This window comes from Thermobia domestica, chromosome 1, assembly GCF_964235325.1.
Source record: "Thermobia domestica chromosome 1, izTheDome1.hap1.1, whole genome shotgun sequence".
In the NCBI taxonomy this organism is placed as follows: Eukaryota; Metazoa; Arthropoda; class Insecta; order Zygentoma; family Lepismatidae; genus Thermobia; species Thermobia domestica.
Genome location: NC_137454.1, coordinates 114410603 through 114438556, shown reverse-complemented (window position 1 = coordinate 114438556; position 27954 = coordinate 114410603). Strand labels below are relative to the sequence as shown.

Sequence of the window (27954 nt, the reverse complement as noted above, 5' to 3'; positions counted from 1 at the left end):
TATATCTCTAAGTTCATCATTTAACACCTTGAGCACCTCTTCGGGAATAATTCTATCCTGTAAAGCTTGCAAACGAGATAACTGTAACTTAAATCTTTTTGTAGTATCGTACCATGGTTTTCTCGCACAAGCAGCTCTCATTCCTTCATTAGTATCGTAAACCCAACCACTCTCTACAGAACAATCATCACAAATGTAACCTTTTGTTAACGACTTACTACCACAATTACTGCACTTTAATGGTCTAGAGCTATAATTCGACAACAAGTCCTTTAAGGTAATTATTGGACGTAACTTTTCCAACTCTTCTTCTGTGTACAAAAATTTTGGTATTAGCATTTTCCACAAATCAATAACTGTATATACGTTGTTTCTATCTCTTAAGTCTAACTCGCTAACATACTCAAAATACTGATAAAAATTATAACTATCTAGTGAATCTAGTTCATCCTCATGCTTCTCAAAATAATCTAAAAATCTATTGTGTATAGCTTCCATATTTATCTTAAAGCAAAACTTTTATGGATACAAAACCATAAAAGCACTTAATCATTTTTAATCATATACATAACGTTACTAAAAGAATACCCTTGATTTAGAAGATTTAAAACCTTAACACAAAGATGACCACATATAACTGAGTTAAAGTCTTGTATTCGTTCGTCATTGTAAAGTAAGTTTTCAGTACCAAGATATTGTACCAGTTGTTTAGGAGGCACACCACCATAAGAATCGAACACGTACTTTATGTTGTTATCTTTCCAATAGCATATCCAATGAGTACCAATGTTTTTTGATTTATCAAGGTTAACTACGCCGCACTCATGTACATAAGGTTTTTGTGGAAGTTCATCACTCATAAATACACCTCTAAATCGTTTTATCTTTAGTTCTTTAGCCAACCTCTCTATATCGAAGTTGGTCAATGGTTTTAGTTTTTTGACTTCTTTGGTTTACCTGCTCCCTGCTTTTCTTCCATAGCCATATTGTGCCTTTTTTGTTCTTCAAGTTCTTGTTTATTCTTCTTAGCATCCAGTACAGTTTTAGTAATCGCTGCTGCACCACCTGCTAATGAGCCAACTGCTCCTAAAGCTGCTAGAATGGCTGGAATTGTAAAGATAAAACCGCCAATATGCTCTTTCTTAACCTTTTTCATTTGTGCAGTAGTTAAAGTTAAATCCATTCCTTTACCTTCTTTAATTTTCTTGGCTTTATCGTTAAGTTGTTTCTTTGTTAATACATGATCAATATTTAGATCCTTTAGTTCGTTATAAGGAACACTAAACATACAACCTTTAATAGAACACATCTTCCTATTTATTTAAGAGAAAATCTTGGTTTGCAAAAGTACAGTTGTTGTTGCTCCACCAAAATCAATTAAGGAATCATTCTCATCTGTTATCCTTATCTCAAAATTATCAACCTTGTCTTTGGATATAGGGAAAAATAATGGATAAGTAGGCTCGTAAATAATACTATGTTTGAACTCGGCATCTGTTTTGAATGATCCTATAATTCCTGTTTCTCTATGTGTGTATTCTGTATCTTTAACAAACATGCCATCTGCTATATTACAGTGCACATTTATAGTATCAAACGGATGAAACTTTGGCAACTTACTTCCAATATGTGTTTTGTTCTTTTCTAAAACTTCAAAAACATTAAACCCGAGGACAGAGCCTATACTCCCAATTGTAACATCATTACTATCAGTTTCAATTTTGACTCTATTTCTTAAATGATCTTCTGATAATGTTATGTTGATGGATTGAGATTTTAAATATTCATTAAGACTGTTTAAGCTGTATTGCCCTTCTGGTATAAAAACTTGTCTATCACCATATGAGAAACTGTTTTTTTCTGTTATGTTTGGAGTTAGATATGTACTGTAAAACCCAACTAGTCCTATACTTAAATAGTTGCTCTTGTTGTCTAATTCGTAATGGAGTTTCTTCTTTAAAACAGAAGTATCACTCGTTAGCTTAAATACCTTAGCCATTTATTATATAATAAATGAATGAGTTTGATTTACCTAGAGATATTCCAAGAGAGAAAGTAATCAAGTTAATAGAAGATGTCATTCGAAAGTTAGAATGCAGTTTAAAGAAGAAAAAGAGAAAACTACGAATTGTTAAATATGCATACTACACTTTGATCACGTTGTCGGTTATTCTTTCTGCAACAACTGGGTTTATTAATATTTTTATACCTGTAACAATTTACTCGATATTGACAACGTCTCTTGCAACTGGAAGTGCTATAATAACAGGTTTGTCTTCTAAGTTAAACATAAGCAAAAGAAAAGACGAATATAAAACCATTGTCACTCTTATTAACTCATTTAAAGAACAGTTAGAGATGATAATAACATTGAATGGCGAAATGGATAGCGAATATATAAAAGATACGTTGCTTAAGATCAGAGAACAACTTAAAGATATAAGATCATAAAATTTGCCCCGCTGTATTCGGAGGTCCAAAATGTTTCGTGTTTGTATAAAGAACTCTAATCCTTGCCCCTTCACATGTGAAGGGCCTGAAAGTGTGAGCAAAACGCTCACCCCCTGATTTTCTCTATAATAAATGAGTAAGAAAACTATTAATTGGGATGTGAAAGAGATGATAAAAGAAACAACAGCTAAGAAAAGAAATGGAGAGCTTATACCTGATGATGTTCGATGCCTTATCGTAGGTTCGTCGGGGTCTGGTAAAACGTTTTTGCTATTTAACTTCTTATTACAGCCAGGTTGGTTAAACAATAATTACTTCTACATATATTCTAAAAGCATGAATCAGCCAAAGTATGAGCAGTTAAAAGATCGATTTGAGAAAGCAGAACTAAAGTTTAAGAAGCAAATAGCAACGTTCTTAAGCAGTAATGATTCTATTGTACCTATTGATGAATGTGAAAAATACTCTGTTGTTGTGTTTGACGATTACATTTTGGAGAATCAAGATACTGTTAGAAATTACTTTACAAGAGGTAGACATAGACATTTAGACTGTTTCTATCTTGCACAAACATATTCAAAAGTACCTAAACAGCTTATAAGAGATAACGTCAACTTCCTATGCATATTCAGACAAGATGATACTAATCTTAAACATGTGTATAATGAGTTTGTTGGGGGAGATATGTCTTATGATAAATTTAAAGAGATGTGTTCAAAATGTTGGCAAGAAGATTATGGTTTCATAGTAATTGATATGACAAGGAAGGTAAACAATGGTAAGTATAGGAACAAGATAAAACACTTCTTAAACGTTTGATGTTTATTGACGTTTTACGTTTTAACGTTTGACGTTCTTTGACGTTTATTGACGTTCATTGACGTTCATTGACGTTTGTTCGTTTGCTATACAATAAATGGATGAGAAAGAAATTGAGAAGAATATTAAGTTGAAGGAGTTCTTGATAAAGGGCTTCAAATCTTGGAAGAAAGAAAGAGCAGGTATATACGATAAATTTAAGACACAAGAACAGCCTGTAATTGATGCTATTCAAAACTTAGGAAGTGAGATCAAAGAAGTAGCAGAACAAAATAAAAATCTAATAACTGAACTTGTTCCAGTTGTACATAAGACGGCTTCAATAGATCCCAGTCTACTAGAAACACCTAAAAAGATAACTTATGATAGTTCTCCAAGTAGTAGTGATACGCCTATAACGGGAGAAATAAAACAAATGAGGAAACAAATTAAAGACAAAGTGGAAGGAGTAGAACCTTTAACAACAGCACAGTCATTTGGTAAGATTGCAACGAAATATTATAGTAAAAGAAATGATACTGTGTTTGGAATAAGAGCTGCAGAAGAAGATGGAAAAATAATAAACAAGATAGGAAATTTGGAAGTTAAAGTGAATGGTGATGATTTGATAATTAATGGTAAAACTTATAAAGGAACAGAAGGTCTATGGGAATTGTTAACGACGAATACTAGTAAAACCATTGAAGATTATGATGATGATTTTGAACAGTACAAGGAAATAATTATAGAATCAGATGCTGCCTTCCAAAAATATAATCGAGATAAAAAGGTAGCATCTAGTAGAGGTTCAAAGTACATTAATATTATCAAGCCTATTTGGGATAATTATATTAAACCAACTTTACCCCCAACTCCTAAAAAGAACACGACACCTAAAAGGACTGGTGAAGGAATTAAACAATATACAGAGATACCTAAAGAATATATATGGATGGATGATGTGAGAAAGCTTATAGATAGGTTAATAGTTATAGATGGAGAAGAAAAGGCTGGAAATGATAACTTTTACAATGAGAAGGTAGGTATAGTGAGTATGATTAATAATAAGCTTTCACAGTTTATTCCTAATGATCCAAAAGGTATAGGCTATTTGATTAAGATCTTAAATACGTTACCACCACGATTCTGGAATGATGAGAAGCTTGGGAAAGGATTAGTAAATGATTTGATTAATAAGCTCCCATTTGAATTACATATTCCAGGTTTTAGATTTTGCGGGCCTGGGACTAAGCTTCAAGAAAGGTTAGAGAGAGGTGATGAAGGTATTAACCCATTAGATGAGGCTTGTAAAGAACACGATATATACTACAGAGACAATAAAGATACAGAATCGAGACATATTGCAGATAAGGAACTGGAAACTAAAGCATGGAAAAGAGCATTTAGTAGTGATACGCCAATTGGTGAACGATTAGCTGCTTTTGGAGTTGGTACTGCTATGAATGCTAAGGTTAAGTTGGGATGGGGATTATAAGTTTTTGATTGTTAATAGGCCCTTCACATGTGAAGGACCAATGTTTCTTTTATGGGTATATCCCATCAAAGCGCTGTTTTCAAGATTTTCTTTATAATAAATGGATAGTATTGAAAGTTATGAGTTTCAAAGTTTTAAAGCTAACACAAGAACATTTAATAATTTGAATGAAGCTAACAAAGATATTGAGTTTGATTTCAACGTGGGGGACGGCTTTATACATCCACACAAAGCAGATTGTCATATGACTTTTGAAGTTGTTGTTGCATCAGCTGGAGGAACATTTGGTGCAAATGATACTATAAAACTTGTAGATAACTTCTTCCCATTCTTCTTTTCTCAAATTGAGGTTAGAAAGCATGGAGTTGTTATAGATAAGGTTGAGCTACCTGGAATTACATCTACAGCTGTCGGAACATTAAAGATTTCCAAGCCAGAAGTTGAATATCTAAAACAAGCAGGATTTGAAACAGATGATAAACTAGGTCTAAGAAAGGACTTTAGCGTTTTGTATCCATTAAGATTAATTCCAGGCTTCTTAAGTGATTATAAAGAGGTTATGTGGAAAGGCGGATTGAGAATAACATTTACAAAAGCTAACAACAATAACGATGTCTTGTACAAATGGACTGGATCGGGAGCAGCTCCTCACGATGGAAAAATAACAATAAAAAGTATGGAGATAAGAATGCCTATTGTTGAATACGAGTCTAATTACGAAAACAAGTTAAAGTTGAATATTCTTAAAGAACCAAAAATCATGTTTTCCTTCCATACTTATCAATGTGTTCAGAAGACTGTTGTAGGTTCTTTCTTAGAGTTTGATGTTACTACTCAATTTAATTCTAGACAATTTGATATGCCTGATTTCGTAGTTGTAATGTTCCAAACTGATAGAAGTGGTAAACAAACAGCAGATGCAAGTAAGTTCGATCATTGTAAGGTAAAGAATATCTATCTTAAGAATGGGAGGAATGAGGTATTTCCAAAAGAATCAAGAAACTTAAATATTGCTAACAAGGATTACTTTAAGATGTACGAAGATTATACTGCATTTAAGAGAATAACATGTGGCAACACCGAAATGTACTATGACCCTAAAGAGTTTATAGACAACAGACCAATGTATGTGATTAATTGTAGTAGGAGGAAGAATGTATCGGTAAATGAGAGAACAAACATAAAGATTGTTGTAGACTTTGCAGAAGCTGTGGCTGGTGATACTATATGTTATGCGATTTTAATTGGGCGAAAGAACTTTACATATGATCCCAAGAATGAGAAAGTAGTAGAAGAGTTTTAGATAGTTAACAAAATATCAACGGGCATAAGGGTATCGAAAAGATACCCTCAAACTGTTTTCATTAACGATTGTTTTATGGAAGTTTTTCCATCAAACGAAATTGACGAAAATGATTAAATATTTTTGATTTTCTATATAATAAATACGATGGCGAGTCACATTGAACTTTTAAACAAGCTTGGAAGTCTTGAGCAAAAACAAGTTATTGGATTAAGAGAATTAGAATTAAATACAGAATATAAGATTGTGAAAATAGAAAAGATTAAAACTAAGTTTGGGAAGAGCATTTTAGTTGAATGTGAAGAGTTTAAGATATTTCTTCCACCTAGATTTACAAAACACTTAACAGATAAAATGATTGATGAGATCGTTAAAGATGGAATAAAAATCAAATACACTGGTCTAAAAGAAAACTATCCAACTGTTGAGTTCTGTATGTAAATCCAAAAATGAATGAAAATGAACAAAAATATGTTGTCAGAACCAAAAAATGGTGTGATTAGAATGGATCCTCAAAAGAAGTTTATACTGACTAACAATTTCAATGTAATTGTGAAAAATGTGCAAACCGAAGTTCAAGTTGTTTTTGATATTAACGGTTGTCTATTCAGCTTGAATTACGATCAGTGGACAGAGTTTAAGAAGTCATTGTTTCCTATAGAGAACGAGATTAACAGAAGATTCCATTATCAGTATCCGAGCTTGTAATTTTAAGTATGTTCTAAGTGTTTTATGGTTATAAAGCCATAAAACTGAAATCTTTAAACATACACAATGCATAAGGAGAAGCAGTACTTTTAAATGTCATTCGAATTTTAAAGATACATGTATAAATAAGAGATTTATTTGAGTTTTTCTAATTATATCCTTAGAGTTATGCAACTTATAAGACATTCGATAGATAGGAAATTTATTTGTCTATTGACTGCCGTTTGAATTTTGAAAATCGGTTAATAAACAACGGAGATATAACAAATTCGGAATAGTATCCTTAGAGGTATGCAACCCACAATACAGTCAAAAGATGGCAAATTTATTTCTCTGTCGAGTATCGTTTGAATTTCAAAAATCGGTTAATATTCGGTGAAGTTACAGAGAATTTTAGAAAAAATCAAAATTTCGGGAATTTTTTACGGGTTTATTTTTGAGTTTTCGGAAAAATGTTATTCTTTAAAAAAGTCTTAGAATTTTATGTAGATTATGCTAGTATTTTTTATTTTTCAAATTTATGAATTTTATTTTTTGCAGTGTATACCAACTCATAATTTTTTATCAGAAATTTGCCAACTTTTTTATTTGATGAGTTAGCACATTATAACTATGGGGACGTAAGACTACCCTATTAAAAATATTTTGGGTAAACACTATAATATTGGGCAAGTGAGTTGGCAACACTGACATTTTTTTCTTTTTTTTGAACATTGATGTTTGCTAGCTAGGTGGACATTCTAAGAAGTTACTCAGCTACTCAGTAGATAGCGCTGTATATCATGTAGTTTATCACTTTGCTAATAGATGGCGTTGCTTGTAGAAGTATTTGTTCATATATAAGGACCAATTTTCACTTGATTTCTTGAGCGTAGTGTTAGCCGAGCTCGCTCGCTTGCAGTCTGGCCAGCTGTAAGTAGTTATCGGCGTGGACGTCGCAAGTTCGAGTCGCCTCCAAGCCAGAAGAAGGATTTTCACTCTCTCATCTATAAGCAGCAAATCAGATTGAGTTGACGTGAATGGAGACTAGCGCTAGTCGGGAAAAGAAAACGAAGGCACAAGAGAAGCAGCAGCGGAAGCAGCAGCAGAAAGAGAAACGGAGGCACAAAAGAAGCAGCAGCAGAAAGAGAAACAAACAGAAAAAGGAGCCTGAGAGGCAGCCAAAAGCAAACCAAACAAACAAATAAGAGAAAGGCGTAAGTCCTCTCAGGTCCACCTGTGCACAGGTTTTGCTGCTTTTTACTTTGAAAATTTATTTATGTTAGAGTTATTATAATTTTAAATGTCATAAAAGCATATTCAATCTCACTTTAACATTGTAGTTAGGGGAATACTTTGCGCCGTCTAACTTTGTATAATTAGCTGGCTTCTTCTGCGCTGGTCAAAAATATTTGGAGGGAGGAAAATGCGCCAGAAGTAACCACCCCTAACTACTAGATCCTCTAACTTCTGTTATCAAATGTTTCATTATGTTGTGTCAGTGATATGTTAAAGCACGATACTGTTACATTTTATGTTTTCCAAGTTATTCTTTTGAACGATTTTTTCCTCAAATTAAGCACGTTATTTACTTTGGAGATGGGTCAGCAGCCCGATATAAAGACTATTAAAAAAAACTTTGTTAACATATGTCTGCATGAGTGATTTTGGACTCACTTGTGAGTGGAACTATTTTGCCACAAGTCACGGCAAAAGTGTTTGCGATGACATAGTTGAGACGCTGAAATGTCTAGCGAGACATGCTAGTTTACAGATGCCACTAGGTGGGCCTTTTTCAGAAATACTTGCCAAATTTTGACATTATTTCTTCTTTTTTTCTCTTTGATGGTGAAATTCATATGCTTAACCCCACTTGAGAAGTTCATTACTACAATGTTTTAATTCCTACAAATTCTAAGATTGTTTTAGTGAAAACCATTTTCAAATAGCTTCAATATCTCCAGAGATCTAGTGGTTTCAGTACTTTAAGTCGAAGGTGGACTTAATTTTTTTTTTTTTTTTTCATAAAACCCCCAATTTTGAATGTCTCCTACAGCAGTTCCCTTTGAGGTAGAGTTGTAACATTTTACAGGTGTGTTATGCTTGAGTACCACAACACATGTATAAAATTTGAATAAAATATGAGCCACATTTTAGTTCCAAATTTGGTGATTCCATATGGAATGACCCCTTATTTACAATCTAGGTTGTTAAGAGAGTGCAGCAAGAATATGAATACATATTATAAGTGTTACAGTACCCTTACGTTATAGTTATAAATCCTTTCTTTTGTAGATAAGCATAGAAGAACCTTGGCTGCAGGCCGTTTTGTTTTACAGATCGCTACATTCCTCAATTTCATCCGGTCATTCATCTTCAAAGTTCGAAGAGAACTAGAGGCTGTCAAGAGTGATGTGGTTACCGTTTCCCATAGGACTGCAGGTTGACGAGGCCACCATTCAATGTGTGATTGAAGGGAACCTTTGTTACAAGTTGCACATGATGCAAAGAAGACAGTTTTTGTCCGAGAGAAGCAGAGCGAACCAACTGACAGGAGCCTAGCACCTCCCTAACAAGCTAAAACATTCAGAGGAGCCCAGAATGGTGTGTTTTTGAGAAAAACTTTGTTCAAGATAAGAAGGTGAACCGTAGAAATAGTCAGTGGTTGTGTAAAAGTCACGAGGAGGTTTCTCTGCACACCAAATTTCTAGAAGCAGTTATGGTTCTGAGAGTTGTGAGCATTGAAGGAGACGTGATGCCTCCATATTTCTTTCGTTAAGGTCCAGAGTCAGCGCTGTTCTGAGATGTTAAACACGATTCTGAAGCCTCGAATTACTGCTGTAGTGCGTGGGAGGCCATATGTTTTCAGCAGGATTTCACCCCATCCTATGCAGTCCATACCATCCAAGAGTGACTGGCTGACAATTTTCATGACCATGTCATTCCCAGCATGAGGTCTCCAGATGTTAACCCAATGGATATTATGTGTGAGGTTTGGTTGAAAGGGACCTCAATATCCATCCAGTCAAAACCATTGTAGCTCTCTCTGAGAGTTGCTGTTGCAGATACAATGACAAACATTCCCAGCATCCATCTCATCACTACCTGCACGAGGTTTTAATAGCGTTTAGAGGCTGTTATTGTTGGTGACAGCGGTTTCATTAAATAATGCCGTCCATTGCATGTGTGATCATCTGTACAGCATGTTAAACGGTCGGAGATTCTCTTTCTCCAGTGTCTGTGTCTTGCGGACGTAAATTTCTTCTCAAATACCTGCCACACCCTATATACAAAATTTCGAGGTTCTATGTCTAATAGTGTCGGAGTTATGACGAACAGCAAAAAAACATCTAAGGGCCTCCGTCGCTCCTTAGAATACGCAATTCCCAAAGCTTTATTTATAGCGTAGAATGGAGGGAGAACATTTATACAAAATCTCGAAGTTCTATATCTAATAGTTTTGGAGATATGTTGAACAGCAACGAGAAACTAACTAAGGCCTTATCCCCTCTTCGGACATGCAATTCCCCAAACTTGTTCGTTTAGTTTGTGACCTAGGATGCAAGAATAATCAAAAAAAAAAAAAAAAAAAAAGTTTCTACGCCGTATAGTTTCGGAAATCTGTTGAACGAAAATAATAATAATAATATAATATAATAAATAAGCCCCCTATCCTTCCCTTGGGAGATGCAGTTCTCAAAACCACTCAGTCTAAGGTGGAAGGATAATATTTATACAAAATTTCAAAGATCTAATAGTTTCGAAGAACTGGTGAACGAAAAAAAAAAAAAAAAAAAAGCCCCTCGTAATACTATTTCGCGAAACCCCGCCTTATCCTACAACTTAGGGTGCAAGAGGAACATTTTCCCATAATTACGGTTCTAGACGTCGTAGTTTTCAAGATCTATTTATGAATCAGAGTCAGTTAATGGATGATTTTTTTTCTATATTTTGTATATATTTTTTGTATATACATTTATATATAATATACTCATAATATTGTTTCTTTCAAATCGATATTCATAGTTGTATACATGTAACCTGTTCGTTTCAGTATTAGGAGTCCGGTGCCAATGTAGTAAGTTAAACACTTCCTTTATTTTCACTTTTTTCTTTTTAAATAATATGAGCACATCTACTATTCTTTCGAAATATATTGTACATTAGTGAATGTCAATAAATTTAACAATAAGTTAATTCATTTTGAAAGGTTCATATAAAGTAACCTGTCTGTTTTGAATGTTTCAGATGATCCTCAATTTTCGGACTTAGTGAAGCAGGCAGAGTTAGCTATCGAAGCTTCCGTATACCCTGAGAGAATATATCAAGGCTCCAGTGGAAGTTATTTTGTGAAAAATCCTGCTGGGGTAAGTTCATTGTGTGAAACTGAAATGTATTTAGTGCTTGTAACGTATACAGGGTGATACACGAACAGTTCGCGCATTTGAAATTTACATTTCAAATTGTACTTTTAAATATTGCATATTCACATCATTAACTACAGAAAGAGTGCCTAAGAAGTTTTTTTCACTGTGTTACATGTTTAATATGGCTCTGTTGTGCCTAACAGTCTCTCAAGGCCTGGTGTCCATATTTCGTATCATTTTGTGGTACATTTTTCCGTGAATGTCACCACATAGTTGAACTATCCGACCTCACATTTCCATGTTTGCTGGCTTGAACGGGAACTTTGTTCTTCAAATACGCCACAGAAAAAGGTCTCCGATTTAAATCTAGGCTTAAAGTCGACCAAAGGAAACTTCCAATGTGTCGGACAGAATACCGATTGGAAATAAGACGATCACCAAAAGCCACTTAATAAAATCCAGTACAACATTAGCGATGTAAGAGATAGTTCCATTTTGCATAAAACCATTCAGTGCGTATCAGATCAGTTGACAATAGCTGGGGTACAGCAGAATAATTTCGAAGCGAACTAACTATCGCTGAGAGTTAATTGAATCGTCAAAACAATTGCCGTATCAATCCATGACTGGATAAAGCTATCCAGGTGGTAACTTTATCTCTACGCTTTTTTTCTTGCACTGTATGTAGTGATTCTGTCGCCCAAAACCGGATATTTTATTTATTAACAGTCCCATCCATATAAAAACAGATCTAGTCTGAAAACCATGTGTTGTTGATAACATAATCTTTTCCTTATGACTATTATGCAAATTGCAATCTTTTCCATTTGTCAGCTTTGGATAGGTTGTGTAATATAATAATATTAAACGAATATAGCTTGAGATCACTGTAACATTCTTCGAATTGAGTGGTAACATTTTTTATTTGCTATGAAGCACGCTGTGTAGATTTTTCCTGGGCTACGCGTCACGGCAATTTGAGGAACCTCAATGTTTTCCCGGGTTTGAACTGGAGCAACACGATGTCATCTCTTTTCACGCTGCCTTCTTCCTCGAACGTATGGTACAGACACGAAGGAAACAATTCTGTCTTCCGTTCACACGAGGGAGATAAAATATTCCCAATCATGTTCACGTGATTTGACACCGAAAGACGTACTGCTTTTACGTGAGGTCTGTAAGCAGACGACTCTCCTAAGCAAACTCAGTGTTTGCTGAAAAGAAATCTTGGTGTAGATACCAAGCTTGGTGTTTTCAGAGCGAGAGGGAAAACCGTTCTTGAATTTATTGTTGACAAAAACAGGAAAACAAGCAAATATAATTAATATGCAACAATTTACAACTGTCTACTACTTGTTATGATAAATGTACATATCTTTATATTCTACCCCAGCATTACTCATCTCCACCAAGCGTTTCGGCGTAATTTTCCCAAATTTACGATTCACCCAGAAAATACATAGGAGAGAGTACTTCTTCATTTGGTAGCGTCTGTTTTCTTTTTAAACAAATGTCCGCTGTGAAGGAAGACAAAGATGATGGTAATGAATGAAATGGCGGTATGAAGAAAGTGAAAGGAATTGGAAAAACCCGAGAAAACCAACGCACTTTGCGTTTGTCTACCACAAAGCCCAGTTGGCGCGAGTTGGAATCGAACTAAGGACGTCATGCACCTGAGTCACCGGAGCCCCGAAAGAGAATGCATTCTTTGCTGTAACAATTAATTATTTAAAATTTTTATTCATGCTAAGTTCTACACAGTTAGCCCTCTTAAATAATCATTACAGCACAATTAAAATTCGTTTGTTCCATTTTCAACTTCAAGTTATGGCTCTCCCTAAAATTTCATGAGTACATCCATAGCCTTAAAACTCGCCTATGGACACCCCTGTTCTAACCATAATGGAGTTTTATCAGTGCGCAAGGAGTGGACAGTGAAAAATGACTTTGGAAATAGAAGCAGACTTCTTCAGAAAATTTTGTTAGCAGAAGAAAATCAAAATGTGAAAGGGATGTAATTGAAGCCTGTCGCTGAAGAACGTCTCCATCACAAGAGGGACGTGTAATATCAATTTAATGTAGATTAGTTTCGTAGGAGGGAGCGGTTATCCATTTCCGGAAGGGTTTCATACCCTCAGAAATGTGCCTGGAAGTAGCACTAATTATATCACACAATAAGACACATACAGAGGGCACCAGTGAACGATAATTATGGAGTGTGGACACCCGAACACGTTTAAAAATACTTTATTTTAAATTTGAGAAATGTTTTGCTCAGTACATACTAGTATGAACATACGATACAGAGAACGAAGAAATCATTTATGTTCTAAACACATGCAACTGCCAAGATGGAGTAAAATATTTTATGAAATAAGTATTACACGATTTCTTTTGTTCTTTAATAAAAGTAAATATTTCGAAACATTGTGTTTTCAAACACTGAACACCAAGGAGCATATAACTTTTATTTCGTTCTCTCGTGAAATAAAGTGTCATACTCTTTCTCTGCCTTTCGTCACGAAAGAAGCAAAACTCTCATGACTATCTACTCAATCATCTGTGCTCACTTGAAGGAATATATCATGTAACTATCTACTCAATCGTTTGTATTCGCCTTAAGACAAAAAGCCATACAGCAAACAAGGGTCCTCAACACGTGCTGACTGAACAGGGTTAGACGTTTCTTCTCTCTTTTGTGTGACTTGATAGACAGAATTCTTCGTTTGGTAACTACAAACAGGAACGGCTCTACCGCGTGTGCAAGACGTGCATTTGCACGGAGTGGCAAGTTCCGAGAGGCGGCAAAAAAACTAACATCAAATATACAAACTTGAAATAGATGAAAAATAAATTACTTTAACTAAGTAGTTATTGTTGGATTCTGACTTCATGATGATAATTAAGTTTACTAATCTGATCCGTCTACGCAGTATATCGAAAAGTAACGGTACTTTTTTCTTTACACATAACCACTATCTCCATCTAGTGAAGCAACATAATCGGAAAGCTAGATATTGCTTAACAAAACAAGACCACAGTCATAAGAACCGATTAACAGTGTGTCAAGCTATAGTAAGAAGAGTGAGTGTATCTGGTGTCACTTCGTCACAAAAACACGATGGAGCAAAGAGCCAACATTAAATTTTGTTTCAAACTAGGTAAAACATTCACACAAACATTGGAAAATGATGAAACAAGTGTATGTTGATGAGTGCTCATTTCGTACACGTGTTCGAGTGGTATACGCGATTCCGGGACTGTCATAAGTCCTTGGAAGACGACCCAATGCCAGGCAGACCGAAAAACAAAACTCGCATTGAGTTGGTGTTAGTGGAACAAGTGCGTGAAATGATCGCCCACGATTCGAATTCAATTGTGAGATGGATGGTGGAGGAATTAAATACGATGAAAGACATAATTCACGAAATTTTAACAAAGGATTTAAAGAAATGGAAGGTCTGTGTGCGATTTGTTCCACATAACTTAACTGACAACCAAAAACTTGCTCGCGTTGAACATTGCAAGGACCTGATTAAAACAGCCAGATGAAACAGAACATTCCTGGAAACGATTGTAACTGGTGATTAGACTTTGTGCTTCAAGTACGACCTGCCGCAAACAAAACGCCAAAGTGCTGTATGGAGGTCCCCAGGTTCTCCGAAAACGAGAAAAATGCGTTTTCAAAAGTCACGTGAAAAGACAATGTTGATTTGTTTTTACAATTCCAATGGTACTTAGGGAATTCGTTCCACAGGGTCAAAATGTTTGTGGAAGCGAATCGTTCTCGTAAGACCCGAGTATCGAACACCAGGCAGTTGATCTTTATTGCACAACAATGCACCATGTCACAGAACCATCGCAGTTCGTGACTTTTTCTTTTTTTTGGGGGGGGGGCTAAAATCAAATCTGTGTGCTTCCGCATCCTCCATATTCGCTTGATTTATCCCCATGTGACTATTTCCTATTTCTAAAATAAAAATTGACCATGAAAGGAACATTTTGTAACAATGTTACACACTCCAGTCTACCATGATGAGGGTCATTGAGGCGATTCCGAAAAAAGGACGTTAAAAACTCTATGCTAGCATTGGTTGAACATGCCCAGCGGTGTATTGGTGCGAAAGGGATGAATGTTGAATAAAAAGAACTACAGTTGGTAAAATACCTAGTTCGTTGTGTTTAATTTAAAAAGTTCCGTTATTTTTCCGACATATTGTGTATTTGCATATTACATTTATAAGTCGTGTTTACGTTGTATTTGTTCATGGTTGCGTGAACAGTTTTAAGATTATACAATTCAAGGCGACTCGTGTGACTGAATATCCAATTCCATTGTTGACATGACCTTCACAATTCACTCATATGAAAAAAAAAAAAAAAAATCGTGTTATTGGCAGAGGCAGTAGTATAATTTTTGTAGCTCAGACTTAATTCCTGATAAACATACGGTGATTTTATACATTCTATCCGACACTACAACACTTTTATTATTATTATTCAGTGAATTCTGTATTTTCATCAACGCTACTAGAATTTCGATAGGGTAAAGTACTTACAATCATGGCTAAGAAATTAAGAGGTGGCAAATGATGCTATTGAACGGGGCAGCAAATTGCTCTGGTGGAAACGAAGGATGGTGTTTCTTGCTGGAGGCCATTAAATTTTAAAATGTGCTCGAAATGTCCGTTGAGTACTTGTAATGCGTCTTGTTTCGCCTATAACTGGGCAACTGTGCGCGCTGGACTGTAGACAAACGACAATGCTCAGTCTTTGGCTATTCAGTGACTGCTGGGAATGGATACACTTTTTGTTTTCAAGCTACCACATACACATTTATACATGCGGTACTGAACATGTCAATATATTTCTGTGAAATTAACCAAGATATTTTATATACACCTTATTACTTCTACAGCTAAATCATAGAGTTTACACGAAACATATCTAGATGGTTTTATATACCTGACTAAACATAGTTATACACGTTTAATTTGCATAGTGTTACTTAATTTACAGACTGTATTAACTATTATACTAACTTCAGTGTTAACTTGTAGTTTTTAGCCCGTCATTGGCTTCCAATTTTACAAGTTTCTATCTTGTGTATGTTCAGAATATTTGGAAACAATAAAAACAATAATACAGTAGGTAATTTGTTAGTCTTTATTTGAAAATATCTGATTTTGAATCTTGCATATTGTTTGGTAATTAATTGTAATTTAATATTCTTGTATACTTAAGACCTTTATGGCAAAGGGTTGTTTGTGTATAAGAATAGCAAAATCATTTTTATTTCTAGTGTTGTAGGCATGTACGTCACTTGCATTTAGATGTTCGTTTGATATATTTATTCATGAAGATTGCTGTTCGTAATATGTAAACACAAGGTAGTGAGAGAATTTTAAGCTCTCAGACTATGCTTTCACTATTCTTTAATTTTTATCTTTTATTGTTCGCATTACTCTTTTTTCAAATCTTAAGTGTTATTTTAGTTTGCGTGCTTTCGCCAATGTACTTCCGCGTGTGCAAGTAACATTTTAAACTGACTATGATAAATTATCGTTAGTATTGATGGGTTGACAAAATTTTTCACATTTTTTAAAGCATAGTGTACTTTACAATGTTTCTTTTGCAGTGTACTGAATGTGCTTATCCCATGTCGGTGTATTATTTACCCATAGTCCTAGAAACTTAGTTTTCATTGGCATTCTTTATATTTCTATTCTTAATGTGTATGATGGGATTGCTCACGTTTGTGTTTCACTTTATTTGTTTGGTTCTAGCTTGTATTTGTCTATCGATGTATTCAGTAATGGTTAAACTTGTGTCATCAGCAAACACTATTCCTTTTTCAGCTTTTATATAAGCTAGAAAGTCTTTATAAAATAATAAAGAGAACTTGCCTTAGAATAGAATCTTGCGGCACTCCTTATCTTAATGATTTTATGTCCAAAGTATAGTTAGTGCTTATATCCTGCTGTTTCGTATAGTCCATTACCACAGCTTCACTTCTACCTTCTATATAGTTCTGAAACAATTTATTCACAATTCTCCTTATATCAAAATTATTTAGTTTTCAAGAAAAATTTGATGTGAAACTAGATCAAATGTTTTAGTTACGTCTAAGAATGTGCCTCTACACTTTTTCTTAATATCTAAACTGTCACGAATATAGTCGAGGTAGTTGTATATTGCCATTTCAGTTTATTTATTAGATTGGTGTCTGTTTTCCGCAGTATTTGTTAAATTACATTTTTCAACGTAGGCTAGTAGACTGTTTTACATTGCTGATTCAGTAACTTTTGAAAAAAAATAAAAGTATGCTTATAATCATTTTTTTAAAAATAGGTTTAATTCTAGCTAATGTGAATTTTTCCAGAAGTTACCTTGTTGGAAAGGAAGGATTTATAAGAAATGGTTCTTCGATGTGAGTTCAACTTGTCTTCAGAACAGCCATTGGGTTGTTGTCAAAACTTTTATATATATATATAAAATATATATATATATATTTTAGCTTAGTTACTTGATACACCTAGTGATAAAGTCCCTGCTTATTTCCAAAAACTATAGAACGAACTTGTGTATTGTTAAGCGCTGATTACATCGTATTTTTTCTTCCATCTAAATTTTAAATTTATCAGCTGTTTGTATGCCATCCTGTAGATGATCATCATACTGTATGTGTATATGTTGCGGAATGGAAATCAAATGTGGGACACTTCATCGTCGTCATTATCACTTAAAAGTGTACCAACTGTGATCCGCAAAGTATCTTTGCTTCTTCCTTCTCATCTACAGTATCTTCCATTGTTTTTCAGTCTCTCCCTCCACCCACGTACGTCTTTTTTTCTTTCTTTTTTTTTTTCTTTCTTCGGGATTCTGTCATTTGCTACTCTAATACTGTAATAAATGACTTTAAAATGTAGTCTTGTTCAAGTAAATGTATCTGTTTTTGAAAAGTGTTATATACTTGTCCATAGACATGGAGTTTGTCTTCTTTGGTAAGCCGTCTCTCAATTGGTTTGATGCAACTTTCCATTCTTCCCTATCCTGAGACAAATTTTAAATTTTCTTGTTTTCTTTCCTTTGTCTTTTATTATTTGCTTCGTATATTTAAATTGCGGTCTTTCTCATTCCGTCCAAAGCTAATAGCGTGATGGATTCCTCCATGACTCGTGATGTGTCCAATCATCCTATCTCTAGTTTTCGGAATAATCTTCATACTTCTATTTTCTTCTATTATTTTCAACGCCTTTTCATTTGATACTTCTAACAGAATTAAACTAAATAAATATGAAACTTCTTTATCTTCGAGATCTTATTTTGTTAAGTTGAAATATTTATTTTAGGCCACTGTTCGGTTGCAACTGTAGACACACACATTTTTTATAGTTACTTTTATTATTACAATGAGAGCTCTTCAGGATTGTTTACTGTCAGTTCACTAACTAAAGAGGACTTGACAAGAATTCTTTTCGTTTACTGGCAGAGTTATTTACCTTAACGTGCATTAACTTGCTAAAAGATTTTCAACGTCTAATTAATATGGTAACAACGGGATGTTAACAATTCTGTCAGTAACGAACTTTGTCTATTTTTTTAAGTCGTCATTTTTTCACCTCATTAAATCTAATACGAGGTAAGCTTATTCCTATTCTGTCCTGAAGTGGTTCTAATTTCATTTTCCTTCTTTGTTTATTTTATTATTTATTTATTTATTTATTTGATCCTAGAATTTTAGCAACTCGCGGCAAATTCCTAAAGATCTAATTTCATATTCTGTATCTTATTGTAATATTTATTTCATATTCAGTTCCATATATTACTGTCGGGCTCTTCCGTAGCTACACAAAGCTGCAGGGTGCAGGTTGTTTAAGACCACGAAAAACTGTAGGTCCATGTGTCATATAGCATTAGTATTGGAAGGAGACGTTAAATTTCATACTTGCATAAATATGGGTAACCATTGTGAAGTACTTGTTTGTGAATGTTCCATTAAAATTATTCTACCATATAATTAAAGACCATTCCATGTTTTCCCTTTCTTGCTAGTTCTGTTTCTGTAGTTATTTCATCGAGTTTTCTGGCTATTTAACAGGCTGCCAGGAATGGTGCAAACTGTGGCATTGTGAGACCACGTACAGAATGTTGAGCGAGTATTATCCGACTTATTTTCAAAGTGTACTTATCCAATGAAAAGCTGTGCCACTGCCATCGGGTGTGTTCTGTCGGAACCCGAGTATGATGAATTATCGGCTAACATCACAATTTCATCCGAAACTACGTGCATTCCTCCGTGCAGTTTCCTATAGGCCAGTGAGTGTGACGTTGTAGGTGTTGTTTTAAGAATAGAAATAGACATATGCGTTGAGCTATCATCAGGACTTTTTACAGGAATGTCATGAAAGTGAACAATACATATTCCTGTTTCCTGTTTCATGTAGATTGGGGCCATGATGAGGACCAGTATTCACCTTCACGTTGTTGTCCACTTTACGTGTCTCCAACTTTCCATTGTAGCTGTATCACAATACCTGTGGGAAACATCCTCTGCACTGAATTGAACCGCAGAGGTTGTGACTGACAGTGGACTGCACCAGATTTAATATCTCCATTCTCATTGGAACAGTGGATTTTCCCTGTCATCAAGGCAACGAATTTCACGAAACCTCAGGCGATACTTTTAGCTCGAAAGGCCCTTTTTTATTGAGGAATGTTTGTGCATGGATCCCATTTTTGTTTGGTCTCGATTTCTTTAGTTGTGGTTGAGCTGTTTCCCGACACTATTTCACTATTTGAGTGTACGGAAAATGTGCATGGTAAAGAACTACTTTACTTAAGTAACTACTTTACAACGCATACTAATACTTACGATGATATAACCCTTCCCAATAACGAATTAATTTCAGCGGACATTTCACTAGCATTTTGATTTATTATCCTTCCGAAACGTAACAACAGCAATGAAAGATGCTCTGTAAAAATTCTAGGAAATGATGTTCAGGTGTATTGTAGAATGTTCAAAGTGTCCTACATACAGAGATCAATTTATTATTAACATCGTACCGGTACTAATAAGTTTCTTGAATGTGGTCATGTTCCAAGATAGACAGGTGCAATAAATAATGTGTCTTACATTATAGATTTTACGGGAAATTATAAGTTTTACAAAGCTGAGGCCAAGTTGTCAAATGTTATTGTATTTTACTTTCTTTCTGTCTCCTTCCTCAAAATTTCACTCTTAAATTATTTATAAACATACGTACTGAATAAATGAATTTTTTTCCCGATAAATTTCATCGTTCATTCTGTTAACCACGACAACTCGATATATTTTATTTTTCCACTTGTGCGTCTGCAGGCTTGTGATTGCCTTGTTGTTACTCTTTTATTATTTCTCCTTCATCTCCTTCTCGTGGTTCTTGAAAGAGTGCTTTTTTCCTGGACGTTTATTCGAAAACATGAAGCTTCTTCTTATTTTATATATTTATTTATTTATTATCTTTTCTTCATTTTATTCGTCTATATTTTAACATGAATACTCTATGATTTATGTCTGTGATGAAATTAAAAATTAGAATTCTTCCTTAAGAAATTCTTAAGAATTGAATCAGTTTTGCAGAAACCAAGAATTTGGTTCCTAAAGTTCCCGAGTTGATGCTGGTACTCTGTAACCCGTATGTGAGATTAATGTTATAATATTTTCTTTTTCAGGACACGTTAGATTTGTTAAAGATAGCATCTGTGTGCTTCTAAACGTTCTTCATCGAAGACCCCCTGATTCCCATTGACATTGATTAAGTCATATGGAATAAGTGATGAACATTAAGTTTTGTTTTAAGCTAGGAAAATCAACAACAGAGACTTAACGAACTATTTACGCCAGAATGCGCTATCTCGAGTCTTTGAATCCAATGGCACGCCCAGTTTCGTGATGAACGTGAAGTCGTTTTTGGCAGTGGTCTGACTGCAGCAGATCATGAACGCGCTTCGCATTTTCCTGTGACTGATGGTTGACGAACGTCCATTTTTGATGTGATTTTCAGTGTCTTTATGTCCATCACGAAATCAGACATTTCATTTAACACTTTAAGCGCAATGTGCATATATGATATTTACACTAAATATATTATTCAGTAGGCCAGTAAACGCTGCTGACGCCAGAATAAAACATCTGATTATGGGGCTTATCCTTAAGATGTTGAACACGCAACCTCAAGATACGGCATTCTCGTGATAAATGGTTCTAGTCATCTTGTAAGTCTCCGTTGCTGATTTTCCTAATGACGCCTTTGTTTCATGTAAGAATCCATGATAGTGGGAACCAGTCTTCGATGACGAATGTTTAGAAAGGCATAGATGCTGTCTTTATCAAATCTTCATGTCTTGCAAGACAAGAATATCATAGTATTAATTTCACATAATAAACAATTTTGTCATGAGCATTTCAGAATACTATCATCAGTTCTGGCACTTTATTGTCTAGTCTTGTATGTGTATTCAGTACATACTAGTGACTGTTTCCTCTTCTAAACTGCAGTAAACAAAATCATTTCTGTTTTTCCGCTGTTCAGAAAGCTGATTGGTCTGCGATACTTCACTTCTACGCTTACAGAAGAAGCAGATTATAAACTTAATTTTCAACGAGTCTAAGTTACGGAACATGGAAACAGATAACTGATAATACTCTGTATGACAGTGGTTTTCTTCCCTTCTAAAATGTCCTGTGTAACTAATACTTATGATGATCAATACATTAGCACAAGTGCATTACATTAGTAGGTAAATCTTCCTTCTTTTTCTTCGTCACAGCACTCATACAACAATGAGTAAGTCGTCATCTTTAACTAAAAGAAAAACACGCATTAATACGGCTGAACTGGCGCCACTAGGAATTCCATCATCGCGCATATTAACATATAATACTTTTATTGTTTAATTAAGTATATTTGATCATAGTATTATTACAGTTTCTATCCTCTTATTGTCTCCCTATCGTATCTTGGTTTTCCATAGTTGTTTCAGTGTGAAATTAAAGTTATAGTGATGATCTAGTTTCCGTAAAAGTACATACTGCAGTGACTCAGCAACAAATCAATCTGTTGTAGTGGCATGTGGCTCCATTTGTGCTCTGTTAAAGGTAAAACATATACACTCATGTCCAAAATTATTGTAGCATATCTATAAACATGTTGTAGGAATATAATTTGCTAACGAGTTCTCCCGGCATTTCTTACAATGCTAGTATGTGTATAATCGGCAAAGACATGTATGTGGTAAATTTCATGTCAAAAGAGCAGGAAATAAGAACAATAAAACGAAAATAAAACTTTCTTGTCCATTTAGCAACAATTTGTTTTACTCATTTTATTTTCGTCTTTATAATTCTTTTCCTTTGAAATTTACCACATATATACAATTCACGATTATACACATAGTATCAGTATTAAAAGTACCCAGCAAAATCATTATCAAATTATATTCTTACAAGAAGACAGTTATAGGTATGCGACAATCATTTTGGACATGAGTGTACATAGTTCGCCTAGACTATACTTCCGGTACGCTTACGTTCAAGAAAGTATTGTAATGTAATTTAAAATATACTTGTACTTACCAAATTTAAAGGTGTTGCTATTGCCCATTCTGTACTAATATGAAGAAAATTAATATATATATTTTTTTTCGAATTTTTAGTTTAGTCTGGTTTCAGGATACTAGAAATTTAAAAATGAAATAAAGAGACTACAAGAAAGATGGGGGTAAGCATAAAGGAAATATTGAAAAGTATTAAGAGAGAGAACGGAATCGAATAATATTTATATCAGAGCCTTCTTTCTTGCTTTCTGTTGGATAATTCTTTCAGTTAAATATTCCGCCCTAGACTCCACCCTACTCAGCCCAAGCACTAATTGGATCTGACAAGATAGAGCAGATATTAGATTTCCCAATTGGTTTTCCTGACTAGAGTTGTAATTTAAATCTCGGAATAAGCTTTAGAAAACGCAACGAGTGCATTAACTCAGTCTTAATAGGTTAAGTGAGAAGTCTTAATGCAATTGTATTGTAATAGTGTTGGTAATTCAGTTATATGTGAAGGATATTGTGACTATTTTCGGAACACTATTAAAGTTTACATTATATTCTTATTAAAGTAGTAGAACTTCAAAATGAGCAATAGTAACATAGTGGTGGAATATGAAACTGTTATAAAGCAATTTTACATAAATATGTCATAATTTAAATGCACTGTGTTAATTTTTCTCTTTTTAATCTCTTTTTAGAAAATAATAGCCGTATTTAAACCCAAAGATGAAGAGCCCTATGGACGTCTGAATCCAAAATGGACCAAATGGATGCACAAATTGTGCTGTCCATGTTGTTTCGGGCGTTCTTGTCTAATACCCAATCAAGGGTATTTATCTGAAGCTGGAGCTAGTCTAGTGGACCAGAAACTTCAACTTAATATCGTCCCAAAAACCAGGGTAAATGTTAAAATATTGTAATAGAGTTTATTATTATAATTATTATACCTTTAATGTGTTCATTCAAGGATGATGTAATATAGAGGAGATACCCATAGTTATCTTTATCTCTATGAAGTCGAAAAATAACTAAGCATTACTTAATCTTATTGCCTTTCCTCTGTCCTGCTATTGATGTTCGCTCAACACATAGGTTATTCATGTAAATATGTCGTGTTTCTTGCGTTTATTTATATTGCGTTCAAAATGACTGTGTATGCTGCTTAGTGATAACCAAAAGTGAAAAGAAACTACCAGTAGCAACCTTTTATAGATAAGAAAATCACTACCCATAGAACACCCGTTATAGTAGGATTGACATTTTAATTTTGAGATTAGTTGCTATTCCTTTTATCTTCTTTTCAGTTTTAATTTTTTAACTAAAAATGGAACTATAATTTCAGTTATATGTGGTGCTTCATACTGTAAGTGCTTACATAAGTAAAGAATTCAACTTCAAATACTGATACAAAGATTATTCATTAGACACGGTGGCAGAACGTCTAGTGCTTCATTATTTTAAAAGTAACTTTTTTTGGGGGGGGAGGTAGTCGTGATACAGAATTCAAAGGATGTAGGTGTGGAGGGATGAATGCGGGGCACAGCATATTCTACTTTTTCTTTCATTAACAGTAACATTCTCCACATTATACAATGTATCGACAAACGTTCCCCCTATCTGTCATACCCAACTGAGACTATAGCGCAACAAAACGTTTTGAAAAAACGTAGTTGACATATTTTATACGTATATTACATTATGTGAGCTGTAGTATTGAAATATTTCGTGCCACATTTATATCATCAGTTAGTCATATATCTGGTGTACGATAGACCCTTCATACAAAAACAGTGACACCTATATTCGGGTGCAATATTTTGCGAAAAATAACGCATGTCTTCGGGAATAGTAATTGCATTACCTTTTGCCAATTATTTTCCTATGGCGCATACAAAATCCAATTCTGAATGCACTTGGGAGCGCAAAGATCTAACGGAAACAAAGTACAACTATTTCAGTTTGATATATTTAGAAAGTTTTACTCCTTTATATATCTGCCTTTTAGACAGGTCCTGGGACTAATGCGGATTTTTTTCAGTTTTAGATTTGGGCCTGGAAATTTTTCTTCCACTTTTCTCGATCTTCAGCTTCCTCTTTTAACTCCCAATATTTTCTCATATCTTTCAAATCATCGATCAGTTGTGTTCTTCTTCTTCCTATTCCTCGCTTCCCTTCCATCTTTCCTTCTATGGCGGTGTGAAGAAGACAATTTCTTCGCAAGATGTGTCCAATCCAATTGGCGCCTCTACGAATTATGGTGGCTAGAAGTGTCCTCTTCTCTCCTACCCGTTTTAAAACATATTCGTTTGTTGCTTTCTCTGTCCATTTTATCTTCTCCACCTTCCTCCAACACCACAATTCGAAGCTCTCTAAACATTCTCTAACTTCCGTAATGTGCAAGTCTCTGAACCATACAGTCCAATTAAGTCCAATATTGAGCCTGCTAGTTAAGAGTGATCTTTTCTTGTTGGATGTTTCTTTAGCTATGGCAATTCTTGACCTGATCTCTTTAGTGCAGTAAGCATCTCTCGTCAAAATACTTCCCAGATACTTGAAATTATCGACCTCTTCAAGTTCTCCTTGTTCTACTCTGATCCGTAAGGGCTTGTTTCCACGGGATATTCTCTTGACTTTCGACTTTTCGATGTTAATTTCCATTCCATACAGTTTTCCAGTGTCAATTATTTTGTCAATCATCTCGTGTAATCCTCCTTCGGTTTTAGCTATTATAATCATATCATCTGAATACCTGATCTTGTTAATGATCTGCCCTCCAATCTTGAAATCTCCAATTCCAATTAATGCTTCCTTCATTAAACATTCACTGTAAATATTGAATAATTAGGGCGACAAACTACATCCTTGTCTGACTCCTCTTCCGATCTCCACACTATTGGTTTCTCCTTCATTCAAGCGCAGCTTCACTCGTTGTCCTGTGTACAGGTTTTGAATGAGTCGTCGATCTCTCCAGTTGACTTCGATTTCTTTAAGTATTTTCAGAAGTTTCGTCCAGTTGACTCGGTCGATGAAGCACAAACACAACTCTTCCTTTACATTAAGAATCCTTTCTGATATAACTCTCATCAATCCAATAGCATCTCTGGTGCCTTTTCCTTTCCGTAATCCAGATTGATCTTTTTCTAACCTCTCATCTACCGTAGTTTCCAGCCGCCTGTTCAGTATGCGTGCAATGATCTTTCCAGTGTGAGAAATCAGGCTAATGGTTTTGTGATCGCTGCACTTCTTTGCTTGCTTTTTCTTCGGCAATGCAATCATTGTAACATCAAGAAAATCCTTTGGCCATTCTCCACTGAAATAGATCTTGTTAATAAGTGAAGTCAGTACTTTCATTGCGTTGTCTCCTAATCCCTTGAGCAAATCTACTGGTATGTCTTCTTCTTCAGTGGCCTTTCTCCTTTGCATGTCTTTGATTGGTTGTACTACTTCACTTTTCAATATACTGGGTCCTTTTTAATCATCCACCTCTTCCTCTGCTTCCATCGCAAAATCATACATTAACATTAGAGTCCTGTGAGGATATGCATACCAAAAATGTGTTTGCAAGTTGAGTTTCCGAATAGCGTGTGGGAACTAGAATATAAACTTGAACGTGTGAGTCAATCAAACTTGTAGTTTTACATTTTTGGTCTTTCATAAAGTTAGGTGCAGAAACGGACCAATTTCGTTGTTTTATAGAAAATTAAAAGCTGAAAGTATTCATCACATCATCTTCTAGATCTTATTTTTGAATACATTTCTTGAAACTGTTATACTTTCGTTACCTCTTTCTTCTGTATTTGTTTCAAATTCTCAATATTAGCTTTAGTATTTCAATACAAATGATGGTTGATCGTGCTGTTTAAAAGGAATATGTATTACAATAGAAAATTACTTCGCATAAGTTGAAAATTACAGTATTTTTTATTTATTTATTTGTGTTTTGAAAACGCATATATTATTAGAGTTTCAAATTAAGCTGTGCATGTGTCGAAAGTCCCATAGAACTGCTTTGCTCGTCTGTCGACAGGTGTCAGAGCAAAAACTGTAAGAGATGTCGAAATGCGGTTTCTTGGAATTGATTCGTCGTCTCAAAAATAGGTTTCATTTCCTCCGTTAACTCTATTCAAACTGGAAGTAGTTCAAATGAGTCATTTCCGGTTTCAGCGTTTATTCCATGGAACTAAAACTGTAATATAGAGCGAGAAGCGGTTTTCTGTAATCTCAAAGCATCATACTATGTCTATCCCGAACACTCTACCAAAACCAGAAGAAGTTCAAATTTACTACTACTTTCAGTTTCAATCCTGATTTCCAACATCAAGATCAGATCACTTCAGCTTTCCAAGAGTAGGTTTTTTCTTTTCCCTTAACCATTTATTCAATCGGGAATTGATTCAAATTAACGATTTTTGGTCTCAACTTTTATCGCCATAGAACAAAAACAGTAAGGGTTCAACATGCAAGGAACATGATCTCTCTTTGATCTTACTAATTTATTGTAAATAGTAGTTGTACAGGGTGTCCCAAAAGTAATGGTAAAAAATGAAACCACAGATTCCTGGCATCAAAACAAGAAAAAAAGGTTATATGACCTATAGTCCAGAAGTGGACAGGGGCGGAGCTAGACAGCTTCGAATGTGGGGGAAAAGGAACTTCACACTTATGGGGCGTTTACACTTGGTCGATTTGCGTTCGATTCAGTTGAATTGACGTCACTTTCAACTTAATCGACCGTGTAAACCGGACTTCAACTTAATCGCTTGTTGATCGAAGGCAACTAATCGACTGGCAAAGACGTTCTGTTTTCTGTGGTCGATTCGATCAGATTGCCAGCGAATGCGACTAGATTGCCTAATGTAAACACCTGATTCCAAAACATTTTCAGGGGAAAGGAAAAATGTCCGGCATGCGGTTATGCTTATTTTACATTAAATTACTTTTATAATTATACGAGAAAAATGAATGTTCATGGAATACAAAAAATACTCTTTACAGAAATATTGCTACTAGAGGAACAGCACTAGATTTATTCATCAAATGAATTTAAAAATCACAGCTGCTGATCTACGTAATAAAATTAAAAATATTAAAATGCTTCGAAAAGGTCAGGTGCAGGTGTGGAAGATATACCTCAACAAAAGATAGCGTGGTTCATGAAGCCGATCGCTTTTTACGCTAGATTATATAAGCTCCATTATAACGTACAGGTCTACTTTTGCCGCACCACTAGGAAGAATTGTTGAAAAATTATAAATCTTTCACTA

General features: G+C 34.7%; 1 protein-coding gene across 4 annotated transcripts in view; it reads left to right on the top strand.

Annotated features, from left to right (window-relative positions):
• Pi4KIIalpha (phosphatidylinositol 4-kinase II alpha) overlaps positions 1 to 27954 on the top strand; it is a 127822-nt gene that overhangs the window by 64456 nt on the left and 35412 nt on the right. For all 4 annotated transcript variants that reach the window (XM_081761982.1, XM_081761974.1, XM_081761992.1 and 1 more), the window contains 2 exons: positions 10983 to 11101; positions 23389 to 23589. In XM_081761982.1, coding sequence (XP_081618108.1) covers positions 10983 to 11101; positions 23389 to 23589 — 320 coding nt within the window. The remainder of the gene's footprint in view (positions 1 to 10982; positions 11102 to 23388; positions 23590 to 27954) is intronic.